The 22,362-nt window shown below is 40.6% G+C and overlaps 1 protein-coding gene across 1 annotated transcript in view; it reads right to left on the bottom strand.

Annotated features, from left to right (window-relative positions):
• Positions 1-6,016: 6,016 nt before the first annotated feature.
• LOC122813511 overlaps positions 6,017-22,362 on the bottom strand; it is a 206,066-nt gene continuing 189,720 nt past the window's right edge. The window contains exon 3 of the mRNA XM_044085857.1: positions 6,017-6,971. Coding sequence (XP_043941792.1) covers positions 6,447-6,971 — 525 coding nt within the window. The 3' untranslated portion in view covers positions 6,017-6,446. The remainder of the gene's footprint in view (positions 6,972-22,362) is intronic.

Genomic DNA, 22,362 nt, shown 5'->3' with positions numbered 1-22,362 from the left:
AAAGAGTTGTCTGCTTCTCCTGGGTGAGATATATCATCTGGGCAGCTGAGTTCAGACTAGCTCCCAGGAATGTTATCTCCTTGGATGGTACCATTTTCGATTTTTCCTCATTGAGAATGTAACCCAGGGAAGAGAGGAGTCTTTACGAATTCCAGATCCTTTAACAGCTGTTCCTGAGAACTTGCTTGAATCAGACAGTCATCCAAGTATGGGTAAATCTGAATTTTCTTCTGCCTGCAAAAAGCAATGACTGGGGCCAGGAACTTTGTGAAGACTGTGGGAGCAGTACATAACCAAAGGGCAGCGCAGATAATTGATAATGTTGCTCGCCCACTCTGAAACGAATGTACTGCCTGCAACGTTCTCTGATAGGAATGTGCAGATAAGCCACTTTGACATCCAAGGTTACTAGCCAAGAATCCTTTTCTAGCAGTGGTAGCAACTGATGCAGAGTGAGCATTTTGAACTTTAGAATTACTAGAAGAGAGTTCAGAATGGAAAGATCCAGGATAGGAGGCCAGGTGCCTTCTTTTTTTGGAACTAGGAAAAGCCTAGAATAAAAGCCCTGGCCTACCTGCTGGGCAGGAACGGATTCTATTGCTCCCAGATGAGACAGGGACAAAATTTGTGTTTCTACTTCTGCCCCTTGGTTTGGAGGAACGTCCGGGAATCCCTTGGGAGCTAGAAAGGAGCAGAAAGAAAACGTGTGCCCTAGGGACACCGTTCTGAGCACCCATTTGTCATCTGTGTTAGTGGCCCACACATCTGCAAAAAGGGCCAGCCTTTCCCCTAAAGGACTTTCCTGGTAATCAAGTACAGGCAGAAGTTGTAAAAAGTCATTGAGAGTGTTTTGATTGAGATGCAGGCTTGGAGCTTCACCCTTTAGAAGTAGAAGCCTGCCAACACCTAGACCTTTGAGGGGTAGCCCCCTGACCCCTAGAAGATGTGTAACCTCTAGTCCTGGAATGGTTCTGTCTGCTGGTATCAGGAAAGGTCCAACTCTTGGAAGGGTAATTCCTGCTAAAGCGAGGGGGTTGAACTTGCAGAAAATCCTTAACAGTTTGAATGGACTTGGCCTTATCCTCCATCTGCTTTAGTACCTCCTCTGCTTTGCTGCCAAAAAGACTGTCTTTATGCAAAGGTACATCCAAAAGTTTAGCCTTGACAGGTTCTGCAAGAGGCAGTTCTCTGAGTCAAGCATGCCTTCTAATAACAGATCCAGTAGCCATAGCCCTGCTGGAGGCCTCAAGGATGTCAAACCCACAATGCAAAGAATGCTTATTGACCAGACTGGCAGAATTCAGTAAATCCTGTATGTCTTTACTCTCGGCCAAAAGAGGTACACTTGCTATCCTAGACTTAATAGCCTCCAAGGTGTGCTGCTGGTACTTCAGCATATGAAATATACAATTGGTAGCCCTAATAGCTAGGGTGGCAGAGGTATAAACCTTCTTGCCCCACCTATCCAGGTTCCTAGACTCCCTCTCAGAGGGAACAGGATTCCTGGTAACAGTGGCCTTAACTCCTTTAGGGCCCTGAGAAATAACCTCTGGATCTGCCAATGGATCCCTGAAAAGAAACAGATAAGAATCAGGGACTCTGTAGTACCTGTCAAGTTTCCTGGGAGCAGGAGGAACCGAATTTGGAGACAAGGAATTTTCCAGAAAAACATCAACGACTTCCAACACAGGAGGAATAGCAAGAGGGTTATGCTAAGGTAAATCCAGAAACTCCCTAATCCGTTTCTTGGATTGGGGATATTTTTGACTTTCCCATTTAAAATGTTCTCTGAGGGTATTTAAAGTATCACGAAAAAGAGAAATCCTCTGGAGGAGAGGCCGAAAGGATGGACTCTTCTGCATCTGAATCCTCAAAAGGAGAATAAGCATGAGAAAATTCCTCTTCATCAGCAGAAATGCTGGAGGTATCAGAACCTAAGCAGGACAAAACCCCAGGAGAAACATCCCTACTCCTTTTAGGAGGAGGAAGCTAAGAACCCCTAATAAGAGTCAACAAATTGTTAGCCATTTTAACCATTTGGGATTGAGGGGAACGAGAAGAAGCTGGAGCCTGCCTTTTCACAGGCTTACGAATGGAAGATTTACCTGCAAGCCTGAAGGACTTGGGAGGCCTGGCAACTGCCAAAGTTGCAGCAGAGGTTGAAGGAAGAAGTTTGCTGTCAGAATGCAAAATGGAAGCCTCGGACACCGGAGTCAGCTTAGCGGCTCCGGTTCTAGCAAAATAAGCGACTGGCGACAGGTTGGAAGGTAAGAGAGGCCTAAGGGATTCAGACTCAGTCAAGGCCTGCGGTTGTACATCTGCGGACTGCAGGGACTGCAAAGGCGTCTCACTGGCTACCGCCTGACTGACGACCAACTTAACCCCATCCAAGGACTTATCTTTCTGAGGCCTGTCGTGGTCCTTATCCTTATGCTTCTTTGGAACATCCAAAGCCTGAAGACCGGTGGATGCCATACCAACGAACTTAGGCCAAACTCCAAAATGCCTAGCCAAAATCATAGCCTGACGACAGATAGTACGTGGATTAAAGGAGGCACAGAGATCACACTTGGGAATGTCGTGGTCAAGGCCTAAACAAATAATGCAATAGGAATGAAAATCTCTATGGGGAATTTGCTTTCCACAGGTAAGGCAATAATTAACTTTTTCTGACATTCGTTATGGCAAGAAAAGAGGATCCCCAACGGGGTACTTAGCTGTAGTAGACTTCACCTCTTGTAGTCGGAAACCAACAAAGCTAAACTGATGACCAGCACCCGTGCATGAAAAGCTTCTGCTTCGGGCTCCGCAGCAAGGAAGACTGAGGAAATTATGTTGGCTGCCTCCTTTTGTATTGGATGCCCTAATGCCCTTTACAACTGACGGCAACCAACATAATTTTTACTTACCTTTGGTATTCTGGCCAACTGAGGGCTACCGGGAGCAAGATAACCCATTTGTTAGGACTGCAACAGTGAAACATGATGATCATCAATATAAATGCTAAAGCAGCTTCTGTTTAACAACCCACAGGTCATACATTATGGCTTTCGGCTTTTCCTAGTTAGATGTCACCACCGTGGATCACTGGTCCACTATTGATTGGCAGTAGATTTTTACAGTGTTGAGTTGCCAGCCCAGCCCTCAACCTTCACAGAAGGCACACACTCACGCACCTACCTACATGTCTTTAAAGTTCACTCAACCCCAGGGAGGACATGCAGACTCTGCACAGAAGGCGCTCCAGCCGAGAATCAAACCGGAAAACCTCTTGCTGTGAGGCAATAATGCTAACTGCTGCATCACCGCAGCTGACAACAACCCACAGGTCACACAAAAATCAGAAATATTACTGCATAAAAATGGTGTATTGGCGGGGTATATGCTTTCAGGACACATCTCTTTTTGCTGTTCTTATGTTTTTTCTGTCATCAAGAATAGCTATCCCATCTGTCATCGCTCAGTACAGATCTGACCTTCTTGAACGGCTAATACTACTGTACTGTTGCAGTACAAACCTGAAGAGTCAGCGGAGCCAGATTGTGGACAAATGGCCCTATGCAAGGCAATGAATTATGCTCCTGACTACCACACCAATATACTATAATTAGCTCTCACTCCCCAATTACCATAAACATAATTCAAACCTGTTGGTGTACATACTATTTTCTTCTTTAATTTTACAATTATTACATATATTTGGATTTCAACTGCGGTGGTGGTGCTGCGGTAGCATTGTCGCCTCACAGTAAGACGTCCTGTTCAACTCTTAGCTAAAGCATCTTCTGTGTGGAGACATGCATGAATGGGCGTACCTTCGTTGAAGGTTGTGCATCAGGGTTGGCAACTCGGTACGTAAAAATCTACTGCCAATCAATAGCGGACCGGAGTTCCGCTGTGGCAACCCCTAACCGGGAAAAGCCGAAAGATACAACAACATATATTTGGATTTCATTCAACATTTGTTTTACAATTTTACAGAAAAAACACTGCTAGCCATTTTCTAAGCAAAAGAAAACAATCTGATACTGAAAAAAGGCTTGCATGAGAAACAGTAAACTCCTGAAACTCACATTCAGTGAAAATGGATCTGGCAACACATTAAACTGTAAGAAAAGTGCTGTAGTTCATATTCAAATAGCATGCATTGAAGTACAAATTAGCATCTATTTGAAGGGTGTAAGAACTCAAAAGACAAGTGCAATATATCTGCAAACAGCCTTGGACATCCTATAGAACATTAGTGTCCCTTTTCAGGAGCAGACCAGGAGTACTTTCTGATGAAGTAATTGGGCAGAGTCACACCGAAGACAAATGAAGACTGATGGAATTAAACCATGTACTACAGAAATCACTTCAACATCTCATAGCCTCACACATCTGCTAGACAAATTGTTGTAGCCCAAACAGTGCACTTCACACTTGTGTGCCTGTAAAACACAAGCTAAATTAAAAATGTATTCATAGTTAAATATTAACATTAAACTTGTAGCCTTCATGTGTTCAATTTATTCACAGCTAAATAATAAATATACTGTAAACATTAAGAAAACCAAGAATCACATTCAAAGAATATGACTCATGTGATGGTGGTCCTGTTTACTACAATCAATTTATTTCCTTTACACCATAGCTATCTGGTTCACACATAGTTGCTAGGCTTGCAGTCCAGGGGCCATAGAGGAGGCTAGCTCAAATTCCCAGTTGACCCAAAGCATTGCTCACTTAAATGACATAGTCAAGGACAGGGCATAAATATGAGGCACAATCACAGATGATCTGCAAAACTGGAGATAGATAAGAACAGACTACTTTAAATTAGATAAAAAGTTAACAGAACAACAGGTTTTGCATGGACATGTATTTTGTCATCTCTAATGACTGTCATTGACTGTAGTCTTCAGTGATCAAAGAAAAAAAAAAGAGAAGTTAATGGAATTTTGGGAATTGGTGTAGAGGATTAAGGGTCGTGCCTCCTGCAGTTAATGTATAGTCTGACTTTGTTCAAATCACTTAACTAGGCAGTACTCCCTAATTGGGCCATATTGCATGGGTGTGTGTGTGCTCACACACACACTCACCTCATATGTTGCATTGCTGCTGCAAAACAGACCGACTCCCATGTCATAAAGAAATAAGTAGTACCTTGACTGAAATGGGCATAAAGAGCTTGTCACTTCATTGCTAATGCTGTTGCCATTTCTCACACACTCATTATAAGTTAGTTTCCTATAGTTCACAGTCACCTGCCAGTTCCCTCATTTGCTCTGTGTCCCAGCTCATTGGCTCAAAGTATTGCCAATGACAGACTAAAACTGGGCTGGGACACAGAGCCAATGAAGCCTGAGCTGTTGCCAAGCAGGAAATCACTCATCCATTGAAGAGGAGCTTTGAACTTTCTTTTTTATTTAATTAAATTAATTTTGATGGTCACGACTCCCCAGTCAGCAATGGGCCCTAGGCAACTGCCAAGGTTGCCTTTTGCTGGATGTGGCACTGTGCTTCCATTCACCTTCTGAGGAAGGCTACCACATTTTCAGCTTAATAAGTCACACACACCCCAGGGCCACTCCCAAGCATCACTGCCTCTCCTCTGAGGGACTGCAGCACAGCACAGATCTATTCCATCTTGTGCCCCCAAGGTAAGACACATCCATCCTCCCAATATCAGCTCCAGAAGACACTTTTGGAGCTAATCAAACAAAGGCAGCCTGGGCCAAGGTCAGGGTTTATCCATCTATGTCACTGTAGCTGACTTAAAATTGCTGTATCTGATATTCCCATATAACCCCATTCTATACTGACAGTGGCACTACACATATTTCAGCAGTATATATATATATATATATATATATATATATATATATATATATATATATATATAAAAGGGGGTACAGTGAGGTATTCTTCATTAGTTATGATAGGTAAACAGGATTAGAATATGACTAGTAAAAACATCACATATATATACAATATCACAGAGTATGGGTAAAGTAAAAAAAATGAACAAACTTGCTGCAGTAAAATAAGTATGCTACAGTATTTTATTTATCTAAATATGTACATTTTTAAAGTTCTGATGGCACTGATTTCCTTTGTGATTACTTAGAATGTTAAGTAAATTTCTTTAATTATCAAAGAAATTTCAGCTACAAACTCATATCCTTGAAAATATTACTTCTTCATGTCTGACCATTACTCAATATGTGCTTGACTGCATTTTAAAGAAATGTGAATGCTCATCATGGAAGACAAATATATGCTGTGAAAATGGTTATGCAGCAAAATGTTTGATATTGATGAGACATACAAATTAGGAAACGTAAACTACAGTCTCTTTCTTTTTACAAGTACAAATCATATTAACAAAGCACTTTGCCATTCAGATGTAATGTCTTCAATATGATTATGTTTAAAAATATGATACAATAAGCTATGCATATTAATTATTTTTTTTCTTCATCAGAGCTGCTGTTGTTTACCAGTTCTTTTACCTGTAAAAGGTCATCAAGTCTGGTATACCCTTTCTTATTCCATTGGTTTTCTTTTATTTTTACTGTTGATGCATTTTTGACTGAAGCAGGTATTCCAGCAGAGGGAGACCTAGGTAACTTGGGTCGCCAGCCACCACCCTTCGTAGAAGGAGCCCAACAAACTCTGTGCAATGTAGCTTCTTCTTTCATTTCTGACTCTTGGCATGCAGAATGAATTCTCTGTGATGGATGTTTCTTTATGCCATTTACCCATGCTTTCTGCATATTTGTAGATGAAGTCTGTATTTTTCTGCTCAGATTTGTAGATCTTAAGAGTCTTCTCAAGCTACTTTGGGGTGTTCTTCCATGTTTTTCTGTATTTCCTATCCACTCTTGGAAAAATACAGGTGCCTGTTTATATTGAGCTGGCTCTTCTGATTTTGTTGAACTGTCAATACAAGCATCTCTGTGTGGATCACATATACCAAGATGACCAACCTAACGAAAGAAACAGAAAAGAAGATTATTTTAATCAAGGTGAAAAACATATAATATATGCAGCAACACTCAAGAAGAAAGTGAAAATTGAATAGCTCAGTTTATTAGATTCTTAATAGTCAGAATATAAGGCTCCTTTGCTCAGAAATTTAGTTAAATATGGGCTGGCACCTCTGCACCGTAAAAATCTACTGCCAATCATTAGCGGATTGGAGTTCCGCTGTGGCAACCCTTAACCGGGAAAAGCCGAAAGAAGAAGAAGAACAACAACATTGTCTCAAAATGTTTTACTTTAGCAATAATTCCAAGATTGGGTATGGGTAAAGCAGAATTTACCCACTATTAATGTGGTTTGATCACAAGAGCGAAGCACAGAACTTTATGTGACAAAATAGAGCAAATTTAATAGAGACTGAAACTGACAGAACTGCAGATAAAACACTTCAGATCTGTTATTCTCCCACTTGGATATTATCCCAACGGTTTCTATAAGCATATGCTTTAGAAAGAAACTGGTAATCGCAACTGCTTAAAAAAACATTGAGGCATCTACTAGCCACTTATAAATAATGTCTTCACAGCCTGTTGATGCTGCCATAGTTAAGGCAGTGTGATTAAAGTTAGTCATGTTGTATTTGACCTTTGCAGTTCAGAATGGAAGCAACATTTTTTAATACAGAGTTTTCATTCAGACTTTTCCTATAAAATTTCACATATACATAGTATCAGTCTACTGGTGTCATCATTCACATCCATCTTACTATTATGTATAGCAGAATATATCTTCTTAATAGACATTAAATTCCTAGTTTCTACTTTATTCCCTTCACTTTTTAGTTCACAATTTGAGACACAAGAGTTTTCAGAAAAAAAGTGTTTAGGTACATTGTAAATTCTCTGAAACTACTTAATTATTTCACAGAGTATTTGTATCTCTTCATAAATATTGCAACTTTACATTCAGTCATTCATGTTTCTGATAATCTATTTAATCCAGTTTAGGACCATGGGGAAGTCAGAGCTCAACCTAGGACTCACTGGGTGCAAGGCAGATAAATTCTGAACAAGACTCCAGCCCATCAAGGGTATATGTGCACGCATGCACACACACTAAGTCACACACAACTATGAACAATTTGGAGGGTTGCCAGTTCATCTATGGCATGTCTTTCAATACACTTGGCAAATTCCATATGGACATAGGGAAGATTAAGATTTCATACAGAAGGTATGCCACTTGAGAACCAAAATGGAAAATGAAGCAGCATGAAACAGTAGGCCCAATTCCAAAATGCTTGCTTTAGGTGTAAGTGACTTACTTCAGTGTAAGGCTTATCTATAAGTATTTTTGAAATTGGACAATTTTGCAAATCTTTGTCCTGCTATTCTAAACCATTGTGAATGCTACAATTTTTGAATAACAGTTTTTTTTGCCATACCACTTGTTAGGACTGTAATGGTTTATTCTTCCTGACTTCATTCATTTGGAAGCTTTCACTTCTTTATTAATTCTGTTCCATAATTCTATATAGTTTAACAACACTGCAGTTTTAACAATTTCTCCAATTAAATTCATGTTTAAACCAAGTAATTTCACCCATTTTTAAAATTTGATGCAATACATCCATCACTTTTAGGGTTTAAAACCCTTACAAGTTTACAGCATGTCATCTCAAATGAGATCCATATTATAACTGTATTGATTTCACTTTAATTTTAGTACTGCATTTTCTAATAAATAATAGCCATTGTGTTTTAATGACAACTATTGCTTTTCCAAGGTTGCATAATTAGTAACTCAATATCATTAAAAATAATCTCTGTTTAGTCCTTTGCACAGTTTGAAAAAGCCATGCATTTGCTAATCAGCATCTAGATATACACTAAACTCTTTACTGTTCGATTAAGAAAAAAAATCTGTTTCATTTTTTGAGTGACATCATCCAGTGGCTAAGTATAGCCAAAAGTCCCTCGGTTTTAGAAAAGGCTACTGCCAGTGGTAAGCCATAACATGGGTGGCCAACCACTGGTGGAACTTTTTCTGATTTAGAGATAGGTTCACAGAAGTGATTCTTCATGGTTGGTAGAGTTACTGTGGTGGGCTATCCGCACATCCATGCTAAATGCTAATGAGGTGCTCTGGAAGCAGATACTAATTACTCAAGTGCTCCCCACCATAAATGCCTGCAGGAAGGGTGTTCTGCAGTGAATTTACCATGGCCAAAATGCTACATTCCCCCATTATAGTTAATGGGGAAATTGCATTAAAGTTAAGGGCAGGTGTTGTATGTTTGTGTACATGTCTGCAGGAGTATGAGTGGTCTCAGATGACTGTGTGTCTTGAGTGTTTGTGTGAACATGTGTGTGTGTGTGTGTGTGTGTGTGTGTGTGTGTGTGTGTGTGTGTGTGTGTGTGTCGCTCTCTCTCTATGCCTGGGTGGCCAAAGTAGGGTGGTTAGTTACAGGATTGGTAGAGTACGTGTGTGCATGTATATGGGTAAATGGCTGACTGTGTCTGAATTCGGGAGGGGGGGTGTCACATATACTGAATGTATATATATATATATATATATATATATATATATATATATATATATATATATATATATATATATATATATATATATGTGTGTGTGTGTGTATGTATGTTTGTCTGACTGCATTTGCGTTGGTGGGTGAATGAGGCGGGTTCCTGTGTCAATGAGATACATGGGCTGTCAGTGTTAATGAGCAATGGAAAGTGCTGTTTAGCACTGGTGGTAATTACCAGTGACTTAGAGACATGTAACTCATCTGATAGGGAGACTACGTAAACTGCAACTTTTGGCCACTGTACTCTTGATAATCTGTCCCCCACTTACCACGTCACTGTATACCCCTAGCAAAAGCAATAGTTCTCCTCTTCCATCTTTATTTTCACTTTTCTTCATCAAAGAAATAATAGTCACCAGCTTAATACTCTGCACTCTTACCATGAAACTGGATAGCAGCTGATTTTTTCTTTGTGAGTGATTCCTGCAGAGGGTCTAGTCCTGCCCTGTTTGCTTGCCCTTGCTATACTAAGGCTCACTCTACTCAGACACCTCACACACACACACACACACACACACACACACACACACACACACACACACACACACACACACACACACACACACACACACACACACACACACACATAGACACAGACACACACTCACTCTCTACATTTATATTCTCTTTAGCCTCACCCTTTCTCCATATCAATATTCACTTAACCACCAAGCACAATACTTAATTACATAACTTCCTAGCCATCCCTTTTCATATAAAGTACAGTTGCATAAGTTCTACTTATCTATGCCATAAAATGCTCACATTCCTCACTGCCTTACAGGCATTTTGGGTTATCTGCCAAGGTAACCCACTACTGGCCAACTTTCAAAAGCTCAGACCCCCCCCCCTTCCTGTGACAGCTGATTGGATGAGTATATCCTGAGAAGGAAGCTTTCAGATGTGACAGGAAGTGAGCATTCAGGCTTTTTCACTTCCACAATGAAGGAACGGAAAGTAGCCGAAGCCAGAATCATCTATCAAGAGTAAATTTGCAGTCAGTCACAATACCATTTAAAAAACAAATAAAGAGGTTGAAACCCACCTCAACTAATCTGGGGGACGGCAGGTGGGTACTACCACTGAAGCAGTGAGGAATTTGAACATCTACTGTTACAGTATGACTTACACAACTGTACTATATTCATCATTTCCATTGCCCGAGTGCCATTTTAGGTAAATTCCCAAAGCTTAGCCCCTGTGCAATGGTCCTAGCAAAACCTGTTCTGGACATTGAAGAGGAATCCAGTTTGTAGTGCTTTGTGAAAGTATAAACAGATGACCAGGATGTTGCCTTTACAATGCTTCTAAAGTCCACTTCTTTCTGATATGCTTTTCTAGACAATAAGGCTCTAGTTGAGTAAGCCTTGACCTTGCCTGGAAGAGACTTACCACTGAGGGGCTAACAAAAAACAATAACAAGGAACAACCATTGTGCAATAATTTGCTTAGTCAGATTAACCTTAAAAATAAGGTATAAATAAAACAGAAAATTATACAATTAAGACATTATAGGAATTACTTAAAGGGGCTGACAAAGGTTAAAGTATTGCAGAATAAGGGGAATCTCACAGAACAAGAAGAGATGCAAATGCAGAGTGCTAGAGAAAAAATAAGACATAAGCATGAGTTTAGAAAGAGTGCTGTTAAACAATTATTTTTGATAGTAACTCCAGAGCACAAAAACTTTCAGCACAACGATTTGGGCAACAGAGAGTAGAAAGGGTTCTCTCAAAACTTAAGGAGCCTATAACAAGAAAATAGCAAAATATCAAGTAGAGGTATTACAGATATTTTGAAAATTTTATGAAAAGTTCTACATAGCAGAGAAATGTGGAAATCAAGAAGCACAAATGGAAATACTTATGGAAGACTTAATTATGCCTGGGTTAGAGGTCAATGAGGCTCAACAACTAACTGTTAAGAAAGGAGGAGATAAGATAAAAATTATGACGTACAATCAGCGGGAAAGTCTCTAGAACATATGGTTTTCCTGTGGAAGTTTGTAAGTTATAAGGGAAGAAAGTGATAAACTTATGGAAGAAAAGTTTAAAAAGTTATGTACTTACCATAACGTTCCATGTTTGTAGTCCATCTTGCCTATATTCTTGTTGGATGGGTTTGGAGCCGATATTCGAGAGGTTTTACTGGCTCGGGGCTAGCCCCTATCCCATGGTGCCTCATGGCAAGTCCCCAGATCTAGTTTTCTAGAAAGCAATAATACCGATCAGGTAAGAGTAATCTAAGAGCTGTATAAATACAGCAAAAGATTAGAAATATAATCCATATCAGGTGGACAACAAAAAGAACAATGTCAGGCAGCACCAGAATGGTCCACCAGATCCCCCAGAAACAGGAAGGGGGTTGGAGGGAGGGACGCAAGAATATAGGCGAGATGGACTACAAACATGGAACGTTATGGTAAGTACATAATTTCTTTATGTTATTTAGTCCTATCTCGACATAATTTTTGCTGGATGGGACAGCGTCCCTAGCACCTTTATCCCGGGTGGCTCAAGTGAAGAGACTCTTCAGCACAGTGGACCCAAAGGATGACCTGTCCCGGGAGGCCAAATCCAATTTGTAATGAGTGACAAACGTATGTGGTCTTGCCCAAGTAGCTGCTGCACAAACAGTATCAATTGGGAGCATAGCTCTAAAGGCACATGAAGTAGCTACAGCCCTAGTAGAGTGACCTTTAACTTTGACAGGTAATTGTCTACCAGCTTGTTGATAAGCAAAGAATATGCAATCCGAAAGCCAATTTGAAAGAGTAATCTTAGAAACAGGCAAGCCTTTCCTTTTGTCAGAAAAGAAAACAAAACGTTGATCAGATTTCCTGAATTCTTTAGTCCTGTGTATATAAAATCTGAGTATTCTGTGAACATCTAGCTGGTGTAGTCTATACTCTGATTTATTAGAGTGGTTTGGAAAGAACACAGGTAGCTCAATGGTGGTATTCTGAGTATACTTTGGGAAGAAAGGAAGGATTTGTCCTGACAGAGACTCTATCCTTGTGAAAGATAATGTAAGGAGGTCGAATAGTTAGAGCTTGTAGTTCTGAAACTCTCCTAGCAGATGTTATGGCTACCAAGAATAATGTTTTCCATGATATCAATTTTAGGTCTGATGATGAGGATTACTCAAAGGGTGCAGACATCAAAGATGAGAGGACTAAATTTAAAGTCCCAGGGTTCTAATGGTTGTTTTATTGGGGGCCTGAGAAGAAGAACTCCTTTTAAAAAAGTTTTACACGAGGAGTGCTGCATGACTGGATTTCCCATGAAACCAAAGTGGAAACTGGAAATAGCAGCTAAATGAACTCTAACTGTAGCGGCTGGTGCTCCTTCATGAAAAATTGTTGCTAGGAAGGATGAAATGGATTCTAAAGGAGCTGTATATGGATCTAAGCCCTGATTCATAGCCCAAAGGGAAAACCTTTTCCATTTGCTGGAATATAGTTTCTGAGTGGAAGGTTTATGAGACGAAATTAGAATGCATTTGACCGCAGGGGATAGAGGAATACACCTGACTATTCGTGCAACTGGAGCAGCCATGCTGAGGGTGTGGATGGAGGGGTGGAACTGTCCCGACTGATGAATCAGGAGATCTGGAGATGGGTCCAGAATCTATGGTTCCTCCAAGAGGAAGGGCCACAGGAAGGGAAACCAAACTTGTCGAGGCCAGTAAGGAGCAATGAGGATCAAGGAACTCCTCAACTGTCTTGCTTTCTGTATTACTTTGGGGATGAGTGAAAAAGGAGGAAAGGCATAAAGAAGTCCCAGGGGCCAGTCGTGAACTAGAGCATCCCTGGGTGACATCCCCGGATAGGGAATGAGGGCAAAGTAGCTGCTGCATTTGGTGTTTAGGTGAGTGGCAAATAGATCGCAGCAAGGCTGGCCCCCTCTATGAAAGATCTCTTTCACAACCATTGGATTCAGGGACCACTCGTGAGGCATCAGAATTGCTTGGCTGAGTTTGTCTGCTATTACGTTGGATTTCTCCAGGATATGCATTGCTATCAAGAAGCTGAGTATCCATCGCCCATTTCCAAACTCTTAAGGTCTCTCGGCAAAGTGGGCAAGACTTGGTTCCCCCTTGCTTATGGACCACATGACAGACATGTTGTCTGACTGAATCGCAATCGTCCCGGTGGGAAGGGAGCTGTGAAGTGCTTGCAACAAATATAGCACCGCTCTCATCTCCAGAACATTGATGTGCAAGTGGTTTTCGTGGTTCTGCCAAGTATCTTGGACTGTCATTCCCAGATAATGCCTTCACCACCCTATCTGGGAAGCATCCGTGGTCAAAACTGCTTTCTCTTGGGGAGGAACAAGTGGACAACCTAGGATAAGTTGTTTTGTGTACAACCACCATGTCAGATCCTTTCTGCATGAGTTTATCAATATCTGGCGAGACAATGGAAAGTCTTGCATCGCCCATTGTGCAAATAGCAGCCATTGGAGAATCCTCATGTGTAGGCAAGCAAGAGGAACTAATAGGATGGCGGACGCTATAGTCCCTAGGACTTGAAGGACTACTCTGGCCTGAACTCTTTGTTTAGCAAGGATCTGGCCTGACTGTGTAGAGATTCCACTCTTTCCTGTGTTAGCCTTACTGACATGGTGGTTGTGTCTATTTCTGACCTAAATATACAACGTGCTGTGAATGAGATAAGACTGACTTTTGCAAGTTGACAGTTATGCCTAGACTGGTGCACAAGGATAGAGTCTCATCCCTGGTCCTTATGAGTTGATGCTTGGTGGTAGCAGTGAGGAGCCAGTCGTCTAGGTACGGAAACACCTAGAATCCTTGATGTCTCAGGTGAGCCGTTACCACTGCAATGCATTTGATAAACACTCTGGGGACTGTAGTGAGGCCAAAGGGCAGTGTTCTGAACTGAAAATGACTGGCTCCCAGCCAGAAGCATAAGTGTCTCCTAGAGCGCCTGTCCATTTTGATGTGGTAGTACGCATCCTGGAGATCGACTGAGCACATCCAGTTGTCTTTCCTGTTAAAGAGAAATATCAACTGCAGAGTGACCATTCGGAACTTCGATTTCCTTACATGCTTGTTGAGCCTGCTGAGATCTAGAATTGATCTCCAGTCCCCTGTCTTTTTTGAAACTAAAAAGAATCGAGAGTAAGTTCCAGATCCTACTTCCTCTGCATGGACTTCTTGGATGACTCTTTTTTGCAGCAACGAGATGACCTTTGATGTTGCATGGTCTAGTTGGATGGGTGGCACGTCTGGTAGAAACCAGTTTGTTGGGGGTTTGGAAATAAAGTGAATCAGATAACCTCTGGTTATTATTGTGTGTACCCAACGATCTTAAGTGATAGTAAGCCAGGCACTTGGGTATAGCGATATACGACCCCCGACTGCCTCCACAGACGGACAGTCGGGCAACACTTCAGGGTCGATGGAAGGGACAATCAGAGAAAGCTTCTCTGTCTCCCTGATGTTGTGGACCTCTTCTACCACGAGGGCGGCATCTTCCATTGTATCCTCCCCCTCTGTCTCTGGGGGTGGGTTGACCTTGTGCTTGAGGGGAAACCTTTTTGGGATTTGAAGAACCACATTTTCCCTCCTGTATTACCCTTGGGATAGGGTCTGGATGGGAGAGAGAAACTGGCTCCAATGGCAAATAAGGTTTTTCCTTCCTGCTCGCACCTAGTCAAAGTCTCTTTCACTTGGGGTCCAAAAAGAGATGAACCATCAAAGGGAACATTAGTGAAGGAAGACTTGAAGGATTCTGTAAAATTACAAAGAACCATCCACGAATGTCTCCTGAGGAATATTCGTGCTGCGGCTGCCCTACTCGCTCCATCTGCTGCATATGAGATCAGCCTCATGAAAGAGTTAGCTATGGAAGTAAGTGTGGAGAGCTGTGTAGAAACCTTATCCAAGGAACCTGGAGCTACTGAACCCTGGAGGGTATCTCCTAACTCTTTCAGGAGATCCCTCTGAAGACGAGTAAAATGAGTCAAGTAATTCAGCGATCTTAATGTAAATGCCGCTGAAGAAAAAATACGCTTCCCATACCTATCCATCATCCTGGACTCCTTGTTAGGAGGATGGATATTAGAAGACATCTCAGATAATTCCTTCTTGGTGGCCGCTGCTACCACCATAGCATCAACTGGAACTCCCTTACTAAGGAAAGACTTGTCCTCAGGTGCTGTCATAATTTTTTTTGGCCTCCTCGGGACGGCTTCCACTGAATCTGGAGAGGTCCATGCTTTCCACGATATGACCCCCAAAAGTTGGTCATAAGGCAACGTCACCCAGGAGGTGGATGGTTGGGAACCAAAAGCCTCAAGATACACTGATTCATCCTCAGTAGGGTTAGAGGTCTTCCAATCACCCCTCTGTCTAAGGATTTCTAGGATGTCAGAAAAAGAGACATCCTCAGAGGGGGATCTAGGGGACCCTTCTGATTCCTCTAAATCAGTGTCTGATGTGACAGACTCAGGTGAGTCAACATGTTTCCTCTTACACAGCCTCTTCCGAGTGAGCTCCCAGTGGGATAATCTGGGGAGGTCTCGGAAGAGGGGGGCACCTCCAATGGGGGCTACTTGGGCCTCTGGTTCCCTACGCTGTGGGGGTGGCAGGGGGGAAGAGGTTACTGCCTGCTGCTGGTGGGACACAGGTTCCAAAGGAATGGCTTTGGTAGAGGATAAAGCCTTCTCTATAGCTTCAAAAGCCTTACACCCCGCTCCGAAGAAGACCTCCACGTCAAGGGGGTGGATGGTTGACTCCTAGCAAGAGGGAATGGCTCTGAAGCAGAAGTGGGGACCGAGCTGAGTCGAGCCGGGGCTCCAAGAGGGTGGGTTGGTTCCGACGAGAACCCAGGGTGACTGTCCCCCTTGGAGTCGACACGAGAGCGTCAGCTCCCAAAACCTTCGGCTCCAGACTGAGCCATCAAGGATAGAATAATTGGCTCTGAGGAAACGGGTTGAATCCCCAGAGCCGAAGGGTCCAAGCCACAGGAACCTGAAGTAATAGGCTACGAGAGCAAAGCAGTCAGAGGAAGAACAGTAGTCGGTAAGGGGGTCGGCTCCGAGAGCCAGAGCTGGATCCGAAAGCAACCTCTTCACCACCCTCTCGATGTCCTCATCTGATAGGGTCCTGGAGGATCTGGTGGCAACAGAAGGAGAGCTCCTTCTCTCCAAAATAGGAGATCTCAAAGTAGGAGATACAGTCTCGATGTCAGGCAAAATTTTCGGTACTGAAGATTGTCTCAGAACCAATGAAATCAACAGCACTGAAATAGATGAAGCTGAGTCAGAACCGGAACTTCTTGGCTCCGACGCTTTAGTCTTTTTTGTCGGCTCCGAAGCTGGGGCCGATGATTTTCATTTGATGATTTTGGAGCTGCCTGACCAAGTTCCAGCTGTTCCTGGAAGGAACTGGTCATGAGACCCCTGCCAGTGAGTTTCCTCTTTCTCTCCTTCAAAACTCTAGTGTTAAAAGCGTGACAGAAAGTGCAGGGTACCTGTAAATGAGCTTCACCCAGGCAATATACGCAACTTATGTGGCTGTCTGTAATAGACATTTTCTGCTCACACCTATCACACTTTTTGAACCCCGAAGGGTGATGATCCTTATCTTTATCTTTTGACATTTCTAGAAATGAGGACAAATAGGTAACAATAGAAAAGGTATTAACTACAACAAAAAGAGGAAGAGAAGGAGAAAACTTTTTTTTTTCTTTTTTTTTAAAACAGTCACACACACACAGGGAGGAAAGGCCCTCTAACTTAAACAGGCCATACAGTCCTATGGGGGGAATAGGGGTTGAAAAACTTTCAAAAACAGTCACACAAGAGACAAGAAACTATCTATCTATATATACATCTAATATAAAAAAAAGTAGGAAAAGACTAAATATAGTAAAAAATCGTTTTACTTGGCCAACAAGCCAGTAAGACACAAATTCAAAGCTTTCGTGGCAAATGAGATCGGGGACTTGCCATGAGGCACCATGGGATAGGGGCTAGTCTCGAGCCAGTAAAAGCTCTCGAGCTTTAGTATCGTCCGAGTCGGAGCCGAATATCGGCCCCAAACCCATCCAGCAAGAATTACGGTGAGATAGGAATACATAACATCAGTATTTTAAATGGAGGGGAAGCACCAAAATCTTGGAGGAAAGCTATGGTGGTCATATTAACTAAAGACGGTAAAGATCCATCAGACCCACCTTCATTTATACCTATTTCAACTTTATATCATAGCTGTGAAGTGTTTATGTCTATACTACCTAAAAGAATGGCAAAGGTGTTGCCAAATTTGATAGATATCGATCAATGTCTTTTTGTGGAGTGGAGGCAAACATCTGACAACATTAACAGAACAATGGATTAAAACAAAAGTACTTTCCGCTCGGAGTTAATGCTCCGTAGTAGACAGCCAAAATAAAATAAGTAAATGAAACACAAAGGAGCAATGCAATGAAGGAGTGAATGAACCAAAGTCCCATCCAAAAATACACTCGTTGTAAAGATGTAATAAAATCCAAGGCTCTCAAATAAAAACTGAGCAAGTTTAATATAATTGTTATACAGGTTAGCGCTTTCGCTGGTTAGCTTCTTCAGACCTTATACAACAGAATGCTTCTAAAAACAGATTTAAATACCCAAAAAGGGCGCGAAAATTAGGAAATCTAATACATATGCTAATATATGTCTCTACAATATACATTTTAATATGTATTATACTGAGGTGCATATGCTTTTAGGTAATGGCATATTGGTGCCAATAATGTTTTAACATATGATTTTTATTGTATTAATTAAAAAGAAAGTGTATTAGATTTCCTAATTTTCGCGCCCTTTTTGGGTATTTAAATCTGTTTTTATTACATCTTTACAACGAGTGTATTTTTGGATGGGACTTTGGTTCATTCACTCCTTCATTGCATTGCTCCTTTGTGTTTCATTTACTTATTAACAGAACAATGATTCGGACAGAAGAAGAATGTAAGCAAATACCACTGTTTGTGGTCTTGAAGCAGAGAAAGCATCTGACAGAATAAGCTGGGATTTTATGAACAGGGAAATGGAAGCATTTGCATTCTCTGATACAATAATAAGGTTAATTAGGAGGCTATATGAAGGATCAGAGGCATGAATTAAAGTGGGAAGGTTCCTCTCTGATAAGCTGTTCTTAAAAGAGGAACCAGCCAGGGGTGGCCTATTTCCCCCTTATTTGCTTTGTCTTTAGAACCATTGGCAAAGAAAATAAGGGACTCAGAAATGCAAGGATGTAACTGGTATTGTAATCTAGAAAACCTGGATTTATTTGCAGATGCTATTATTTGTATTAATAAATACAGAGAAGAAAATCTCACTGCTGTGGAACATTTTGAGACAGTTTCAAGTCTTTTCAGGATATAAAATTAATGGAAATAAAACAAAGGATATAGCTGCAAATTAAGTAACCACACAAAAATTGGTTTAGCCATATCCATATTTGGGGGGGGGGGGGCACACTAATATGTAGTATTTAAGTGTATGGATTAAAAAGGCTTCTGTTATGGGACTTCCAAGATGGCTGCACATTGACTAACAGCTTAATTCTGGCTCTCTCAGTGTGAAAACAGAAACTTAGCAGAGAAAGCCAGTGGACCTGGATTTCAGAGTAAATTTCAGTAACTAGCTAGTAAGTGCACTCACTGCATGGATGCCAGGAAAAAAAATACAGAGGGGACCTAAAGGAAAATCATCTACAAAAGGTGATAAAAAAATACTGACTGGGAAAAGTACTGTAGATATTCAGCAAAAATAAGTACAAGATCCAGACATGACTTCTGGTAACCTTGAGGAAAGTATACAGCAACTGCATACAGACCTGACTAAAATAAATGGAACACTGATGGCGTATACAAACTCAAACAATAAAAGACTGGAAAAAAATGGAAGAAGCTTTAAACAGATACTCAGATGAGATGATAAAACTACAGAACTCGAAGGTTGAAATGAAGAAAAAGCTGGCTGAATATGAGACTGCACAAGAACAGATGTTTAAAAAAATAATTAAATTAGAGGACAGAGCACATAGAGAAAACCTGAGATTTTTTGCAGTACCTGAGAAGCTGGATGGAACAGACAGTATTAATTTCATGAAAGTACAAAGAAGCAATTGGACTGGTATTCCACAATGGGAATTGTTAATTAAAAGGGCTCATCATGTGTACGCTCCAAACCTGGCTTTGAGAAAACAACTTAGACCTGACAGAGGAGAAAAAGCACAGAAGTTGACTAGAAGAATCAAGACTGCACTGGAGATGAAGCAGAGACAGGGTTTGGGAGATGAGGATGAACAGGAATACAACAAGAACATCTGGAAATATTGGACTTTTTCTGACTTTGTTAAATTTGTAGGGGACTCTAAAGCATATGCCTTACATTATGTCATTAACGTTTGGAGACTAAAATCACTAACTTGGAAATTGACAAATGTGGTATTACAGAGCAATAATTATACTTATGAAATAGGGCAGAACAAGAAAATCTGGAAATAATGTACTTGTTTGGACTTTGTTAAACTTGTAGGGGACTCTAAAGCATATGCTCTACTTCAAGTCATTAATGTTCGGAAAAATACTCAGAAGAGGGGAAGAGGAGGGTGAGAGTTAACTGCAAGTAAAATATTTTTTCTTAACAGTATAACTTAAGTGGTGCATGATTGATTTTCTCTGCTTGTTATAAAGTAACTTTTTTCAGTTATTTTTTTAAGTGTAGTGGGGTAAATGGGTGCTTCTGTTTATTCTTTTTGTTTGTTTTTCCCTTCTCATTTTCTCCTTGTTCAGTTTTAAGAAATGCAGGCACTGCAATGTAAAATAAAATGTGGGGGGTCTGGTTAAAAGAGCATGACAAAAGAAAAATGAGTGTGCTTTTTCTCATTCTTGCATAGGGGAATGACTGGGTTAAGGCCATTAGCTTTATATAGTAACAAATTTTAACAGAAAGCAACTAAATGAAAAAGAATGTTTAATATTATAAGGTCTTTTTTTCTAGTAAATAGTCCAGTATCTGGTTCTCGTGTCAACAGCAGACAATTTGATAAAGATAAATGGCTTGGAAAATATGTTTTCTGAAAGCATTCACGTGATTTCCCAGCTGGGAGAGCTATAAAGATAAGGCAAAACCAGACAGCACTTAATAGAATCACAGGCTCTACCATGCCTCTTAGCATGGATAATCTTTCTGCAAAATGTGACATAGGTTCAAATGGAGATGACAAGAAACAACTGTATAAATGATTAACCTGCCAAATAAACAGCACATGCATTTGACACAAAAGCTACAACCAGACATTTAACAAAAAAAGCTGTTATACATAAAAGGTGGGAATAATAATCTCATAACAATATCTCAATAATATGATACTTTCTATAATGTCTTTAAAGGTTAATGGTCTCACAGATAAATATAAAAAGAAAGAGTAGTGAACAATATTTAAAAAATGAAGAGTGCAAATGGCTATGCTACAGGAGACACACTTGAAAAGAACTAAGCATGTGAATTTGATAAGAAAAGATTTTCAGGATGTATTTTAGCAGAATATCTGGGGCAAAGGAAGAGGGCAGTACGTATATTAACTGCAAGAGGAGCTCCAATAGCAACAGAAGAGGGGAAAAAGGCAGTGATGGTAGATTTGTAGTGCTAAGGGGCTACTGGCAAGGGAGGAGAATTACACTGGCATGTATTTATATTCCTCCTAGAACTGCTATAATGGAGCTAAAGACAATTCTGGGAGAAATAATCAGCTTTCAGCAGAAATTATAGGTGGGGTCTGGAATTTGATTTGCAATAATGAACATGTAGCTGGGGGGCCCAAAAGGGGAACTAAAATAAAGGAGAATAGATTTTTTAAAGAAATGTATGAAAATATTTGGCACGGAAGATGTGAATTCAGTACGAGGAATTTGAAATTAATTTGCATATTATTCTCCATAATATAAAAACTGGGCTAGACTAGACAGAATTTACATTTCACAGGAACCTGTGCATTTAATTGAAGGTCTTGATATACACCCAATAACTATTTCAGATCATGCACCGATAATAACTAAAATAAAAACGCAGGGTAATGAAATAAAAATGAGACACTGGTGCTTTCCCACCTATCTGTTGAAAACAGAGGAATTTAGGGAATGAGTAGTGGAAATTATTTGGGGGCTATTACAGAAGATAGAAATTTCTTCTGAAAATATAGCTACAGTGTGGGATAAAATTAAAGGGGAATTTAAAAATAGGGTGGAAATAAAAGAAAGGGAGATATGGTTAAGATGTAACAAGAATTGTTTAAAGGGACTGACAAATATTAAAATACTGCAAAATAGGGGGAATCTCACAGAACAAGAAGAGGAGCAACTACAAAATGCTAAAGGGAAAATAAGGGATTACCATGATAATATGCATGAGTTTAGAAAGATTGCTGTTAAGCAACTTTTTTTTTATAATAACTCTGGAGTACAAAGACTTTTAGCACAACGACTCAGGAAACAGAAAGTAGAAAGGGCTGTGACCAAGCTTGGGGACCCTATTACAAGGAAGATAAGGGATCCTGTAGAAGTATTAGAAATATTTTGGAAATTCTATAAAAGTCGGTCTAAAGCAGAGAAATATGGAAATCTAGTACAAATGGAAATGTTTATGGAAGAATTAAATATGCCAAGGCTAGAGGGAGAGGAGGCTCAATTGCTAACTGTTATGATAGCTGGAGATGAGATAAAAATTTTGATGTATAACCAATCAACATGAAAGTTCCCAGGAATAGATGCTATTTCTATA

Source organism: Protopterus annectens, chromosome 10.part0, assembly GCF_019279795.1.
Source record: "Protopterus annectens isolate FY-2018-M chromosome 10.part0, PAN1.0, whole genome shotgun sequence".
Taxonomy (NCBI): domain Eukaryota; kingdom Metazoa; phylum Chordata; order Ceratodontiformes; family Protopteridae; genus Protopterus; species Protopterus annectens.
Note: the sequence above shows the minus strand (reverse complement) of the source record. Positions and strands in the feature narration are given on the sequence as shown.